The sequence below is a fragment of the Drosophila bipectinata genome, chromosome 2R, assembly GCF_030179905.1.
Source record: "Drosophila bipectinata strain 14024-0381.07 chromosome 2R, DbipHiC1v2, whole genome shotgun sequence".
In the NCBI taxonomy this organism is placed as follows: domain Eukaryota; kingdom Metazoa; phylum Arthropoda; class Insecta; order Diptera; family Drosophilidae; genus Drosophila; species Drosophila bipectinata.
In genome coordinates, this window is record NC_091737.1 from 21214765 (window position 1) to 21231420 (window position 16656).

At 41.4% G+C, this 16656-nt stretch overlaps 1 protein-coding gene across 1 annotated transcript; it reads left to right on the forward strand.

The window, feature by feature from the left end:
* The first annotated feature begins 9824 nt into the window (after window positions 1–9824).
* hui (hase und igel) lies at window positions 9825–11352 on the forward strand. Its single transcript, XM_070278861.1, has 4 exons — window positions 9825–9862; window positions 9944–10019; window positions 10596–10848; window positions 10915–11352. Exons 2-4 carry the CDS (start codon window positions 9959–9961, stop codon window positions 11249–11251), a joined length of 651 nt encoding a protein of 216 aa, XP_070134962.1. The 5' UTR covers window positions 9825–9862; window positions 9944–9958; the 3' UTR covers window positions 11252–11352.
* The last annotated feature ends 5304 nt before the right edge of the window (window positions 11353–16656 follow it).

Sequence of the window (16656 nt, forward strand, 5' to 3'; positions counted from 1 at the left end):
TAACTGACGCTCTTTGCTGGCTCTTTGGAGCTCTCCACTTTTCTTTTCAAATGGTCACTGAACAAAACGCGAACGCCCGGAAGGATATGGATAATAGATATATAGATGTTTTGCGGTTGTGGTTGTAATTGTGATTGTGGGTGTACGTGTACGTATATGTATGTAAGTCAATGCACCGTAGAGAATTTGGGATTTTCGGAAAATTGGTCTCGCAACAAGTTTGAGCGGCGCGCGTTACCGTCCCGAGTGGCTGTTAAACCCCATCTGAATCCTCGGTCGCGATGCTGCTTTCAAAGCACCAGGCAGCACCATGCAGCAGGCAGCAGGCAGCCGGCAGCAGCAGCAGCAAACGACCAACGAGAGTTTTGAAAATGGAAACGAAACGAGCCTGCGCCACAGGAGCAGTAGCAGTCGCAGTCGCAGCACCAGCACCAGCACCAGCACCAGCACCAGACCAGACCAGCAGCAGAACAAAGAGAGGGTAGAGCCGGAACAAAGGGGGTGGCCATATGGTGGCGACGAATGACGAGAGGCCAATCCCGTGGAGAGCCGAACTGTCAGCAAAAAACCAACCACCGCCACCGACTCTAGAAACATGAGAGAGAGAGGTATTGCGGCCATGGGGCCAGGACAGAGTAAACGAGACAGAAGGATAGAGAGGGAGAAAGAGAGAGAGCGCCACTGTTATGCAGCACTGGGCCCCCCCAAAGGAACGCTGCGAATTGGAACCCAAATGGAACGTCCCCAGTTGGGGGCGTGTGTCTAGGATCTCGTCCATCCAAGTCCAAGTCCCAGTCTAGGCGCTCAATTAAATTCCCAGGCAGGCACCTTTCCGGCCCCCACTTCTGGGAGGCCAAGTGTCAACGCCGAACGAAACGGTAACGAAATGTTAAAAACCGCAACCAAACCGAAATCGCTGGGGAGCCCAAAAATGGAGCCAACAAAAACAAGAATGTCATTGCGTAGAGTGCTGCATGCTGATTGGTCAATGGATTGGTAGTTGCAGTGGTAATGGCTTCTCTTTGGCGAGGGCCGGCAAAGCAGTTCAGCAGAGCAAGCAGTTTATGCGTGTGGGTGAGCGGACTGAGTGGGAATATTGAAACTAAAGCCTAGTACTGAGTTGACGAAAATCCGCTGTCCAACGAGTGACAGCTGTCAAACTCCATATAAAAAAAACGGTGGAAAAAAGGAAAGAAGAAGAAATTTTTGCCTTCTAGATTTTGCGGGTACTGAGTTGACGAAAATTTTTGTTATCGATGTTTATCGTGTTGCCGGATCAAAAAAAATAAACAGCTGCTCTCGGGGAGGTAAAATAAATAGTTCAAATTATTTGTATAGGAGCGACATGGAGGGTCAATTGACCAAACAAAAAAATAGTCGGCCCGAAACATTTTCGACGCGCCAGGACAAATTAAAATGAATTTCTGCGGTCATGACGAAGCCCATAATATGAGATTTGACCCACAAGGGGCATTTTTTTTTTTTTTTTTTGTATTAAGTTACTTCCATCCAGGAAATTGGGGAAGATTTATTTGGCCGTCCCGAAGGGGCATTTTAATGCCATAAAATGGCATTGAAATGATTTGTGATTGATTTGGATTTTGATTTTGACCCAGTTTTCTATTTCTTAATCAGCTCCTTAGCGGCGAAATACATAAACAAAACACTAACATCCAATCGTTTTGAATTCATTTTTGCTTATTTGTTTTTTGTTTACAAACAACAGCTGTTCAGTATTACCTTATTTCTTCATTGTTTTGGTCACACTACCTCGCCAGCCGAATAAAGTGCAATTTCGCAAGCGGAATTTCAAGAGCGGATTTTCGTCAACTCAGTACTAGGCTTAATGGTAAAGTTTTTTGTATTTTTTAATATTTTGGATTTAAGAATGAAAGGGAAATGAAAAATTAAACTTGTATTAATTAGGAATTTTAGAGATTCACTAGATTTAACAGGTTATACATAGAATTATGGTAAGATTATGGTATTAAGGACATGTACAGGACTTCTTTAAAATTTCCCTTTTATTTAAACAATACTTGTATGTTGTGTTTCCGTTGTTGATTAGTCATCATTTTCGGGTTTAACCCTTCTGACTTTAGCACATTATTATCCTGCAGCCAGTAAGTTGTCAAACATCCTTGAGTACCTACTTCTTCTCAGAGTTCCTCTCTCTCCACTCGCTCTGTGTGCGGATTAGTAACCGACACCGCCCACAAAATTTTCACGCCTCGTTAGGAGAACAAAGGTCAGGGGTGGGGTATGGGTTTTCAGTTTTTGGTTGTCAGGTTCGGGTTCAGGTTCAGGGGTACCGGGGTTCGGATGAAAAATAATTTGCATTTTCCGCATTTGCGGTTTCTGCCTGTGACCGATTGAAAACAACGCAGCAACGAGGAAGAGAGATGGGGATAACCAGAGGATGTTTGACTTTTCTGTGAATTAATTTAAGGGGCGTGGTAATCTCATTAACTTCTGACAAGGCCCCGGAACCCTGTTGGCCAAAAAGTCAGCAAGTGTCAGGACCAAAGAATCACATCTTTTTAAGAATCATCACACCCTTTCTGATTTCTTATTTCTCCATAGTACCCCCTCCCACCCTCCTCACTTGTTGGTCTATTTTGGAAAAGTTCTGGAAACATTTCCCCAGAGCTGCTGGAACAAATTTTATGTTTAAATCGGCGGAAAAGAGCAAACACAAGACTATGTCCCCAGACATCGCTAATTAACCAAAATACCCTGAAGGAGATTCTTCGGCCCTTCTGCTCTTCACAAATTTTCTTTTTTTTTTTCGCCGCAAAGGTGAAGAAAATTCCCCAATCCGAGAGTGCGGTCCGCGTGTTCGATTAACCCCTTTTATCACGCCCAATCCTCAGCGGAATATCCGGGCCGCGACAGCTGTCATGGCGGAAAAGCCACGACCCCTGAACTCCCCGTTCCTGTTCTCGGGGAATTTGATTCCAAATTGTTTACAATTGGATTTACATGATGTCGGACTTTCACTAGCCAATTGCTAAATAATTTGTTGGTAGAAGCCCTCTTCTGGTTCTTCTATGAAGCTTGAGAGGATTAGTGGTGAGGGGTGGCTTCCAATTTCATCACAATTGTAGTTTGCGGTTGTAATTAGTAAGGAGATTAACTTTGAGGAACAACAAGGAACAAGGAAATAAGAACTATTATATCTACATATGTATCTATTCGATCTATATTATTTTAAATAAGAAAAATATCAATTATTTTACTACCTTATTATATCATCATAATAACATTTTTAATCCTTCTTTTTTTAGAAGGTAGCCTCTACCTCCTTAGGTAGAGCGTAACCTCTTCCTGCTTACTAAGGCATGCAGTTCGTCACCTTCTTGGACTGACATACACAGAAATTATTCGTTATTAATAATATTTTATCATATAAATTAAATTTAAATATATTTTATAGATTTCCTAAAATATCCAATAATAAATCTAATAATCAAATCTTTAAACATATAATTTCTCTTCATTTTATTGTTCTTTTTAGTAAAATATCAATAAAATCTTTTAAAAATCATCTCCCAAGCACACCCTTTAGACCATCCTTTAACTCAATACTTCCTTTTCTCTATATCCTCCAACTCACACCCCTTAACTCTCAAATCTGGAATCGCAGAGACGCCATCTCGAATGAGGCAGAAACCATGAATAATTTTAATATTCATACTCCGACTGGCGAGCAAGGCAAGGACTCGCATGTAAATGTCGCATTTGTCACTCGTAAACAAAAATGAAAAGGAAAAAAATAGTCAAATGAGGTTGAGAATAAGAACAAGAAACGCAGAGTTTGGAAACCCTCATCCTAGGTCCATATGCAAGACATTCACAGGGTCATAAATAAGCCAGGGTCTGGAGGAAATTTGAGGCGCGAACATTTTAATTAGTTTCCCTCTCGAGTGCGTCGTCCTGGGGCCAGGACACTTATGCAAATTACCCGGTCCTCGACTAATGAGGGAGGCGCTGCTATATGCTAACACACCGTGAAAATAAATCATATTTAGTTTCAGTTCGAAATCTTCTTGCCTTTCCTCGATTTCCTCAAGTCATCATCATCATTACAATTATTATTGTCGGGCATTCAAGGGAATTTAGTTTATTCTCCGAGGAGCCAGTGACAGATGCCAGAGATCTATCCATTCAGCAATGACAGTTGCATTGTCTGCACTTGAGACCACCAAAGTTTTCGGTTTCCCGGAATTTCCCAGAAACCCCTTTTCCTCCCTTCCATTTTATGTATTTGAGAAAACAAAGCTAAACTGCACTTGCCACAGTTTAAAGAAGAAGTTTTGAGGCAACTACTCTTGCAGCAAGTGCTCAAGTGTTTGCCACTTCATTGTTAAGGGGGGTGGTCCAAAGTGGCACGTGGCAGGGCTAAAGTGGCTAAAAAACGGAGGCAAGTAAATTTAATTTAATTATCTCAAACACGTGTTTGACCAACTGCAACGATTTTGCGAAAACAATCGCAACAACAAGTTTAAATATTTACCCAAAACCTCGACCTAAACGTTCTCGTGAGGGTAAGTAAGAAAATATTGAAAAAAAAAGGTTTCGTTTACATTAGAAAAGCAAATGGTATGAGTTTGAAAATACAAGACCTTTCTACTGATTTGTTATTTCAACAAACTAAAGGTGGCCCGAGGGGGGCGCTAGGCGAACAATTTCTTCCCACAATCCCAAGGACTTGGGCCAAGTCTGCCATCCCGGGAAAGAAACTCGTTTATCATTGAGGAAAAAATCGCAACAAAAATCGCAAAAAATCATAAATATTTACAAGCCTCGTCGCCAGGTGATCTCCGGCATTCGATAAGCATTTTAGTGGCTGGTGAAAACAACTTGGCCATAAACAAGAAATTATTTTTCAGCCTGACCAAATACGAAGAGTCCCATACCCGAGATTGGGAAACCAATGCACCAGCGGCTACATCAAGTGGCCAAAAGATTGATTTGAAGTCGGAAAGAGTTAGCCAAAAATTAGGAGAATATGTAAAAGGAAGGAGTCTTAGATCTAAGTTTAGGATATTCCCTTGAAAATGTTTTCAACATAATTAAATGTAAAATTTTATTAGGTGCTTCGTCTGCGGACAGGAATTCGTGCATCTCATTTGGGGGCTCTTGGGCAGTGCCCCGAGGGAGCCCCGTACCCAGTCCAGGTGCCTCCCCCAACCGCTGCCACCTGGAGAAGCGTGTCAACAATGGGGATCCTCTGGAGAACCACAAAAACGCAAGCGAAGGCGACAACTTGGGGAGGAGTGGGAGGACGATACATTTACTAGATTAATTAGCTCATTTACGGTTGACAATGTCCGTGTTAATTCTCAACGAATTAAATGATAACATCATACATACCTAGTGGACGCCACCTCACCTAGTGGAGGTACATACCTTCCACGTGTCAATGAAATGGTTCGGCAAATGCCCGATGACACTAATGCGGGGTAGTGCCTGAAGTGCATCCAGCTATTTGCATAATTTCAAGGACCAGGCACCAGGACACACCCTAACCTATTCAGGCAAAAATATAATTTGACTTCATTATGCGAACAGTTGTTGCCTTTAGTTTTGGTAATTTATTTCAATTTTTTTTTATTTCGTTGTTGTTCCTATCCATCTTGTCCAGAAGCCAAAGGGGTTAATGCTCCTGCAAAGCAACCCTCAGGACACATATCCTGCTCAGCTCGAATGTATGCTGTCTTTGTTGCAATTGTCGTGGAAAGATTCAGAGTTCGGGGTGTGGCCAATAAAGAAACTCTCCTCCTGGCAAATCAGAAGGATATCCTGCCTATCATAACATTGTATGAGCCCAGCATTTGTAATTAATTTTTGTAAAGTTTTCAAGACTCATCCTGGGCCATCTCGGGCAGCCGAAAAGGATCTCCCAGGAGAGCCGACCTTTTTTGGCCATTTAATTACAGTGTCGGCCACAAGTAAACAAAAATACTGGTAACAGAGAGTAACGGTACTAGACACTGGGCGTGTTTTTTTCTTCTTTTGGCCCACACCTTAACGGGCAGCTGCAGCAAGGATATTGACACTTTTGAGGCAAAGGTCCTTCTCGGAGAAGGATTTCTCAGAGACGAGAAACTGAGACGACGCCCCATCTATTTTCAGATTTGCTGGGAAACTTCACAGGACCTGCTCTAAAGGACATAACCATGCATATAAATTTGATTATTATTAAGTCGGGCACATTAGTGAGCATTTCTAATGAATGGAGCCTGGCTATATCCTTTTGGACCGAAAAGGGTCAGCCCACAGACATACTCCACCTTTCTAAAACCATTATCCTTTTATGGACAAAAACACACACATGTGAGAGCTTGTTAAAGTCAATTTATAAATACTCAGGTTTATGGTTTTTAAGTATTTAAATATTTAGGACACTTCTCGGCCTCAGACTGCGGCTTCTGGGCATAAAAGCCCCCAAACCCCATCCTTGCTCCTTTATCCACGTGTGAGTGGCTTTTATTCATAATTTATGCGTCCGCAGGGCGACACTCATTCGGTTCGAGTGTTGGAATGAGTGCTGGTGTACTCATTAACTGAAGGATGCTCTTAAAGGAGAAAGTTCATCATTTGCATTATATCTGAATGTCCTGGCTAATTAATCAACGAAAATTGAGCAAACCAATCGAGCAAAGTGATGTTCAGGAAGGATATAATGGACTGCCATCGAACTGAACTGATAAATGAAGCCATTCCCGTTCCGATCCAGAGCTTAGCGATTTCAATTATCAGGAATGTTGGAAGCCGGGTAGTTGCAACGAGGGGGCGGTGGCAGGCGACCGCCGATTAGCACGTGCCGCTACTTCCGAGGCAGCGGAGGGTGGCGGGACGAAGGACACGTGACCTGAACGTAGCTTCCGAAGATAAACATAATTATGCAACGGCAATGGCAATGGCAAGGGGGAGGATGTCGGCCAATCTGATAACACGCAACGAGATTTGTCATCATCAAACAAAGTGGGCGTGAAAATTGCGGATGAAGCCATTGGACTTCATCCAGTTACACCGATCACCGGAAGGAAGTCACGATGTAAGGATGCTGGTAATACACGACCCAGCGGCTTCCCAAGAACGGATGCAATCAGGCTCGGAGTCGTGTGCCCGAAATGGCCATTGTTTGCCTTTCCCAGGATACAATGCCGAGTCGCCGAAAAAATAGTCCAAAATAATTGCATGACAGCAAGGATAATAATAAAGATGCTCGTGGGCCAAGGACATTATATGGTAGTCAGGATCTGGCATATGCTAGACAGGATTAGTTTGTGGGGGGAACACGAGTAGTAGTTGTAGATTCGAGACGCGTTTCCCAGCCAGCCACCTCAATGCATTTCACTTTGTCTTGGACTGGTTTTTACACTGCGACTAAGGATGTGTAAGGATACTAAAAGTATATACTCCTAAGACCAGAAGACTACTCAACTTTCTCGCAGCTTACAATATCCATTTCCTTGGCCAGCTCACGTATTCCATTCAGTGACTCCTTTTGGCCTTGTCCTTGCCGGCCATTAAAGTTTCATCGAGCCCAGGCCGAGGCCACTTGGCATGCCAGAGAGAGTCCTGCCACTGCCAGCCTGATGACTGAAAGGATACTAATCATACGAATGCCTACATGCATCATCCTTTGCACATCCTCATCAGCCTGATTGCGCAAAAATCACTGGAGAAATCAGGCGAGGTTCGTGCCTCCAAGCCGACACATTCGTTGAGGTAGCTGGGATATGGATTTTGGAGTGGATTGGAGAGGTGGATTCCCCCCAACCACCACTGACAGTCACAGGCAAATCTTTTTTGTCGACTCTTTTGTGTATTTTTAGGCGAAAAACATTGAAAATCAATTTTGTAATCAAAGCTTTGTCAGTTGAGGGAGGTTGAAATGAAAGAAAATTGTCACTCATTCCCCAACAAAGAAAAAACATCAAAAACCCAAAACAGAAAGCTGATTTGGTTATATTATATTTTTCAGCTGTTTCAATTATTCATATTTTTGCAGGTCCCTCGAGATAATCATCATTATTGAATGCCAAAAATTGTACAGAATATTGCGCTTTAATTTTAAGATTTTTTCTTCACGAAAATGTATAGCTATTTTATATAGTTCTCTAAAATATCTAAACCATAAATCAGACAGCAAATAAAACTAATTTCCTCATAGCTGGACTTGGTACCCATGTCCTGTCTGGCGATGAAAAAAGGGGCGGGGTCTTGAGTCCCAGGTCGGCTGTCAAATATAATCACCTTGCCACTACCCCCCCTAAAAAAAAAAACTCGAAAGTTCGGTCAGTCAACGGATCTATTCTCAAAGGAAATTTATGTTTTTTTATTTGGAGAGACAGGATGGACCAAAAGTCCGTGTGTGAATGAAATATTTTATTTTAGTTTTTTTTGGGGGGTTTTTTGTATTTTTTGATGCCTACCCCTCGTTCAGTTTTTAACACATTTTGTAATTTCAACACGTTGCCACGTACCGCAAAAGTTTCTTCGCCAAATGTCCACCAATGTCGAGTGTCCACAACTCGGACTTGGATCTGGACTCGAATGATTAATGGTTCTGGGTGTTCCCAGTGTACTGGACTGGCTCCGAGCTGGCTGCCCGAAATAATAAATCGTTCAAATCGGCTGGGGATTATTTTTCCGAGTAGGCGGCCCAAGAATTCTGCTTTGTCACCATTTGCGGAAAAGGTTTTTCCACTCCCCCTCCAACCATTTATTCCATTTTTTTGGCAAAAAACGTGTGCAAAATTCAAAAATATTTGTATACTTATGAGTGGCGGCAACAAATGGCCAAATATTTTGTGGCCATCTATTGGATTAGTATAAATCCTTCAAATTGAATTCTCGGATGTTCGAAATATTGAATATTTGGTTTGTTGCACTCCGTTACCATGTGAGATGATCAGTCACATCTGGTTGGATAACCGGTTGGCTAATGATACAAAGGATTTCCTGGAATATATATGTTAATGTAAAGTTAAATAACAAGATTCGTTTTAATTTGTTGGGCCAGAAAACAAACAAAAACAGGCCAAAACCAGTTGAATTTCTAATGGGGCGTGTGGAGACGACAGCCGAACTAGACGCGACAGAGAAATCCCTAATTAATATTCCAAAATTATTATAATTCGTTGACGCATGGCAGCCATTAAACTAAATGTTTAAATGAAAATATGTAGTTTCTGTATAGGGTCAGTAGCTTTGAATCTTAGGTGTTGGCCCCCCATTTGTAATCAGGTTATTGCCCATGGCACTTATTCTGTTGGCCAAAAAACACGAATCGGGTCAAAAGCAGAGCTCAAGGCAATACTCATGAATAAAGAACACAAACAAAAAAAAGAGAAAAAACAATTGAACTCTTTCTGTAGGTTTTTCGGGCTATAACGCGAAATACAAATAAAGTCAAAACAAACTGAACCGAAATTCCCAGCTTTGGGTTTTATTATTATTAACTTTTTTTTGGGGGATTTATTTTCACAAGAGATGAATAATTCTCCAGAGAAACTCCCAGAGAGAGAGAGAGAAATGATTCACCGGCTCTAACTTTATTTTTACGAGTTTGGGACCAAGATTTCAAATCTTTAATTCTTTTCTTATTCGATCTTTTGTTTATTGTTGATCTGAACCACCACCCGGTGGTAGAGCCGGGGCTTGAGCTGTTTGCTCAGCTCTTCTTCTGGTTGTTTGACGGCTTCTGATGATAATGATGTTGGAGTTGATGATTCGCACTACGTCAGCGCTAAAAATTTCCATATAAAAGCGACGGCCAGCGCCACCGCGATCTTAGTCGATTTTGAACTTTTCACGCGTTCGCTGCTTCAGTCTTTCGTTCGTCATTGTGAGTGCTGGTGGCAGTCCCCTCCCCCTGCTCCCCTGAGATATCCCCTAAAACCTAGTGCTAAAGTGTACTTTTTTACAGAACTCTGCCACCACAATGAAATACGCTGTGATTGCCATCGCTCTGTTTGCGATTTCTGCCGCGTCGGCCTCTTCCGGTAAGTCGCAAGATAATTATAATTAGTGAAGTGATTAAACTTGGCTACCTCTGCAATTACATCATCGCCCCGCCAAGGTTCTGTTCCTACAGTGCCTCCTATAGTGTTTATCATGTTTATTATTAATTTGATTAACAAGTCGGTAGCCTGCGGGTGCGAGTATGTTAATAATACCCAAAAAAAAAAACACAAAAAAATATCTATGAAACTTAAAAACTGGTTTGTGAAATTCGATGGCTCATTAAGTGTTGGCGACAAATGTTTTCTGTTTGAAACTTTCCGAACATTAATTTCAGTTTTTTTCGTGAATAATAAAGCAATTCTAATTCGCATTGAGTTTAAATATTCACGCGTACGGAGAATGGACAAACTTTCACACACAAAGTGAAAAATAAAAGTTTGGAATAGATGAGCATTATTTGAAGCATACTTTTCGGATTAGACTACTAAAGCAACCACTTGCAAGCTTGACTTTGCTATTAAAATGGATGATATTTAAGTTTATTTGAATTAATTTTTAAAGGCCACAAACTTAGCTTAGCAATATTATTTATATTTATTTTTTCATGCAATTAGCTGGACAGTTTCTGCCACGTGCCTTCTTCACCTTGGACGCTGAGGGCCATCCCTCCGATGTTCATCCGGTTAATGACCATCTGCTGAGGCGTCTGCGTCGTCAGGTCTATAGCTCGTCTTCATCTTCCTCTTCGTCCTCCTCCTCGTCAGGAAACGGTGGCACCATCACCTTTGCCTCCCACTCCGTTCAGAATGCCGATGGTTCCGGACAATCTGGCTCTTCCTACACTCAGCAGGCGGCAGCTCCAGCAGTGTAAGCTAATAATTTATTAATTCAATTAAATTCATTTTTTTATTAATTATTTTTTGAAACTTTTAGAAGCTTTGAAAACCGTTTTGGTGAGGACTCTGCCACCGGAAACTACAATTCTGGTGCCTACAACTCTGGTGCCTACAACAATGGCAACTACAACAGTGGAAGCTATCCCATCTCCTATACTGGAAGTATTAACACCAACAGCTACCCAAATGGCGGAGTTGGTAGCTCCTTCCAGTCCCAGTCCAGCTATGGAACTGCTCCCCAAACCATTGTCCAGCACACTCTCACCACTGTCGATAGTAACGGAAACCAGAAGACGACCAACATCCAGGGCGCCACCGACCAGAGCGGCAACCTGAACGTGAAGAAGACCGAGGTCACCTATCCTTCCAACTAAATATCGTCCAGTTGGCATAGAATTTAGTTATTTTCGAATGTAATTGAAGGTGCAATGACGTGAAGTAATCTATAATAAAGTAAAATAAATTTTAAAACATATACATAGATCCTTTTTGAGCCTCACTCCCTTATCCTTTTTCACGCCAATTAATTGCTTCCAAGTGGGCACACAGCCACGCCCCGTGGCAGATGTCACTGCTTATTCATTGCGGTTTTGCCGGAGGATGTGCTCCTTTTTGTTTTTGCCCACTCTAGATGATTGCTGTGCACTTTTCACAGGCGGTGTCCTGGCTGCATCCCCCATCCCCCATCATCCGGTTTATCCTTGAAGCTTGAAGTGAAAGAGGGCGAGAAATGCACAGCCCTTGCTCCACTGAACAAAAACAATTCGGTTATGTGGCTGGGGCGTGTCAGTGGCAGTGTTGGTAAATGCTTTCCGCGCCTTTCAGTGCAGCCAAGCGGAACAGCACATCCTCCAGAGCTCTTAGCGATGATTAAAAACTACTACACTCGAAGAAAATATGGCAACTATGCAGTTGGCCCTCCAAAACTTGAAGTGCGTGGTGCACAAGATATGAATATGTGATTGGCTTGGGGAATTGCTTAAATCTCAACAGGTGCACGCACTTTTCAACATCCTTCCTGTATCCTTTCGCTCCTTCACATTCAAAAGTCTAAAAGTTTGGTTTCCCCCAACTTCAGCCCACCGAAAAGTTTTTAATTATTATAATTAATTACTTTGATCTCTGACTGCGAGCAGGAGTACTCGCTGCTATTAATTTACTTGATTAAGATGAGGTTTTCGTCGTGGCATGTCCTGGCCTCCTCCTTGATTAAAATTTATCTCACATAATTGAGAAAGTGTAATGAATTTTACTTTTTCAACAAGACCTGACGGTGATAGATTTTCATTAGAGTGGTGGGAAAGCATGTGTGTGTTTGTGGGTGGCAAGGGTTGAAGGGGTTAATTAGGGTGGAGCTAATGTGAAGTTATCTTGGGGTTAAGATTCTTGGTGAAATCCATCAAAAGTGCTTTTAAACTCGCAAGAATCCATATTAATTTTGACTCTAGGTGAGATTTGTCTTTTCAAGAGTCTTAAGCTGACGTAAACTTAAAAGCCTGAAGACATTACCTAAACTATCCATTACTAACTTACTAATTTTAGTAAATACCTCTTTCAATTTTTATTAATGAATAAGAATGAAGAGATAACCTTAGGAGAAGATGAAGCTTAGGAGGGTGTTCTAACTTTGTTTCTAAAGAATTCCCTTGCCTTTTCTAAAGTTTAAACAAAATATTTTATAAAAGAATGTATAAATAGCACTTCACTTTACAACTACATATTTTTTTTTATTAATTTTTCTAAAGATTTTTACCCCTGGTACAAGAGAATAAACTTGAAATAATGACTTTGGAAAAGCAATGAATCATATTTTATTAATCATTGATTATGAAGAATAAGCAGCAAGTCGTGATCTTCTAAGCTTTGTCATCTTAAAAGAATTAAAAGCTTTTAAATAAAAATATAAAAAAAAAACAATAAAAAGGAAAAAGAATCTTCCGAAAGCTTCAGTCTTCAGAAACACAATCTTCCACTCGCGTGCTCTGAATTTTCGATGAAACGGGACTGGAGCAAAAAAAGGAGCAACTGCAGCCACCTCCCCTTCTGGCTGTAGTTGATTCTTCTTCTTGCACCATTCCAGTAGAGCATCCGTGGCAGAGGAGAATCGTCATCCACTGATTGATGGGGAGTCAAGCGGAGACAGCGGACAACTTGCAACAAATTAAGCTTCTTGTGTGGTCGAGCGTTGCGGTAGATCGACGCCACCTGGTCAGGTAGCAGCACCCCCCTCACCAGCCCAGCACAACCAAGGCAAGCTATGCACTGAGAAAAATTAAACTAAAATACACAAATTTGGTTGTTGAAAGTTTTACATGAATAAAAGTATATTCTTAATAAATGTATATTTTATTAATTTGGTTTTCTTTCTAGTTTCAAGTTTGTGAAAGCTGTTCTGCCAGTGCATCTCTCCAATTGGGATTCCCATTCCGAGGGTAGCCCCACCAACTTGCAGCATCCCGAGGAGAGTGACCACCGCCGGCGATGCCTAAATTCAGTCGGACACGAGCGCCAAAGCAGCGATCAAGTGACATTTTATTGTCGGCAATCGATTGTTTTTTCTCCATTTCTCAATCTGGTTCGGCTCAGTCGTTTTTTATTTACTATTTAGAGGCATGAAAGCAGCGACGGATAATTGACAACAGTTAATTCCATTCCATTGATCGGCGAGCGTTGAAATGTCGCAAATTTAATTATTTCAGCCGCACGCTGCCAGTTCAATCAGCCGCCCATTCAGGGGTCTGTGGGTGGGCAGGAATGCCAAAGGATTCCAATCGAATTCTACCCAGAAACACAAGATGCTAAACCGAAAGATGAGGGGCCATTACTCCTTCATAAGGTATACAAGAAATCTTAAAAAAGTCAATAAATGACCCACAGTGATCTTCCCCAATTCTCATCCGATTCTCAAGCGGAGTACCTTTAACGATTTGTAGATCGATTTGCCAGCATTCTGCATCAAAATCTTGAGACAAAATATTTTTAAGGTTTTTTGTCCATTTTTCTGACGGGATCCCTTGAAAATGGGGTTTTCCCTATAGGGTCCACAGTGATGGCCATATCTTCACCAATTCTCATCCGATTCTCAAGCGGAGTACCTTTAACGATTTGTAGATCGATTTGCCAGCATTCTGCATCAAAATCTTGAGACAAAATATTTTTCAGATTTTTTGTCCACTTTTCTGATGGGATACCTTGAAAATGGGGTTTTCCCCTATAGGGTCCACTGTGATGGCTATAACTTCACCAATTCTCATCCGATTCTCAAGCGGAGTACCTTAAACGATTTCTAGATCGATTTGCCACCATTCTGCATCAAAATCCTGAGACAAAATATTTTTCAGATTTTTTGTGCATTTTTCTGATGGGATCCCTTGAAAATGGGGTTTTCCCTATAGGGTCCACTGTGATGGCTATAACTTCCCCAATTCTCATCCCATTCTCAAGCGGAGTACCTTAAACGATTTCTGGATCGATTTGCCACCATTCTGCATCAAAATCCTGAGACAAAATATTTTTCAGATTTTTTGTGCATTTTTCTGATGGGATCCCTTGAAAATGGGGTTTTCCCTATAGGGTCCACTGTGATGGCTATAACTTCCCCAATTCTCATCCGATTCTCAAGCGGAGTACCTTAAACGATTTCTGGATCGATTTGCCACCATTCTGCATCAAAATCCTGAGACAAAATATTTTTCAGATTTTTTGTGCATTTTTCTGATGGGATCCCTTGAAAATGGGGTTTTCCCCTATAGGGTCCACTGTGATGGCTATAACTTCACCAATTCTCATCTGATTCTCAAGCGGAGTACCTTTAACGATTTCTAGATCGATTTGCCACCATTCTGCATCAAAATCCTGAGACAAAATATTTTTCAGATTTTTTGTGCATTTTTCTGATGGGATCCCTTGAAAATGGGGTTTTCCCCTATAGGGTCCACTGTGATGGCTATAACTTCACCAATTCTCATCTGATTCTCAAGCGGAGTACCTTTAACGATTTCTAGATCGATTTGCCACCATTCTGCATCAAAATCCTGAGACAAAATATTTTTCAGATTTTTTGTGCATTTTTCTGATGGGATCCCTTGAAAATGGGGTTTTCCCTATAGGGTCCACTGTGATGGCTATAACTTCCCCAATTCTCATCCCATTCTCAAGCGGAGTACCTTAAACGATTTCTGGATCGATTTGCCACCATTCTGCATCAAAATCCTGAGACAAAATATTTTTCAGATTTTTTGTGCATTTTTCTGATGGGATCCCTTGAAAATGGGGTTTTCCCTATAGGGTCCACTGTGATGGCTATAACTTCCCCAATTCTCATCCGATTCTCAAGCGGAGTACCTTAAACGATTTCTGGATCGATTTGCCACCATTCTGCATCAAAATCCTGAGACAAAATATTTTTCAGATTTTTTGTGCATTTTTCTGATGGGATCCCTTGAAAATGGGGTTTTCCCCTATAGGGTCCACTGTGATGGCTATAACTTCACCAATTCTCATCTGATTCTCAAGCGGAGTACCTTTAACGATTTCTAGATCGATTTGCCACCATTCTGCATCAAAATCCTGAGACAAAATATTTTTCAGATTTTTTGTGCATTTTTCTGATGGGATCCCTTGAAAATGGGGTTTTCCCTATAGGGTCCACTGTGATGGCTATAACTTCGCCAATTCTCATCCGATTCTCAAGCGGAGTACCTTAAACGATTTCTAGATCGATTTGCCACCATTCTGCATCAAAATCCTGACACAAAATATTTTTCAGATTTTTTGTCCATTTTTCTGATGGGATCCCTTGAAAATGGGGTTTTCCCTATAGGGTCCACTGTGATGGCTATAACTTCCCCAATTCTCATCCGATTTTCAAGCGGAGTACCTTTAACGATTTCTAGATCGATTTGCCACCATTCTGCATCAAAATCCTGACACAAAATATTTTTCAGATTTTTTGTCCATTTTTCTGATGGGATCCCTTGAAAATGGGGTTTTCCCTATAGGGTCCACTGTGATGGCTATAACTTCCCCAATTCTCATCCGATTCTCAAGCGGAGTACCTTAAACGATTTCTGGATCGATTTGCCACCATTCTGCATCAAAATCCTGAGACAAAATATTTTTCAGATTTTTTGTGCATTTTTCTGATGGGATCCCTTGAAAATGGGGTTTTCCCTATAGGGTCCACTGTGATGGCTATAACTTCCCCAATTCTCATCCGATTCTCAAGCGGAGTACCTTAAACGATTTCTGGATCGATTTGCCACCATTCTGCATCAAAATCCTGAGACAAAATATTTTTCAGATTTTTTGTGCATTTTTCTGATGGGATCCCTTGAAAATGGGGTTTTCCCCTATAGGGTCCACTGTGATGGCTATAACTTCACCAATTCTCATCTGATTCTCAAGCGGAGTACCTTTAACGATTTCTAGATCGATTTGCCACCATTCTGCATCAAAATCCTGAGACAAAATATTTTTCAGATTTTTTGTGCATTTTTCTGATGGGATCCCTTGAAAATGGGGTTTTCCCTATAGGGTCCACTGTGATGGCTTTCCCTATATGGGTTTTCCCTATAGGGTCCACTGTGATGGCTATAACTTCCCCAATTCTCATCCGATTCTCAAGCGGAGTACCTTTAACGATTTCTAGATCGATTTGCCACCATTCTGCATCAAAATCCTGACACAAAATATTTTTCAGATTTTTTGTGCATTTTTCTGATGGGATCCCTTGAAAATGGGGTTTTCCCTATAGGGTCCACTGTGATGGCTATAACTT

What these genes read in the sequence shown, in the direction of transcription:
- hui (XM_070278861.1), top strand. Translation starts at nt 9,959, where the DNA reads ATGAAATACGCTGTGATTGCCATCGCTCTGTTTGCGATTTCTGCCGCG. An exon ending in TGCCGCGTCGGCCTCTTCCG is followed by an intron (nt 10,020 to 10,595) that starts GTAAGTCGCAAG and finishes TCATGCAATTAG; the next exon opens with CTGGACAGTTTCTGCCACGT. An exon ending in CAGGCGGCAGCTCCAGCAGT is followed by an intron (nt 10,849 to 10,914) that starts GTAAGCTAATAA and finishes TGAAACTTTTAG; the next exon opens with AAGCTTTGAAAACCGTTTTG.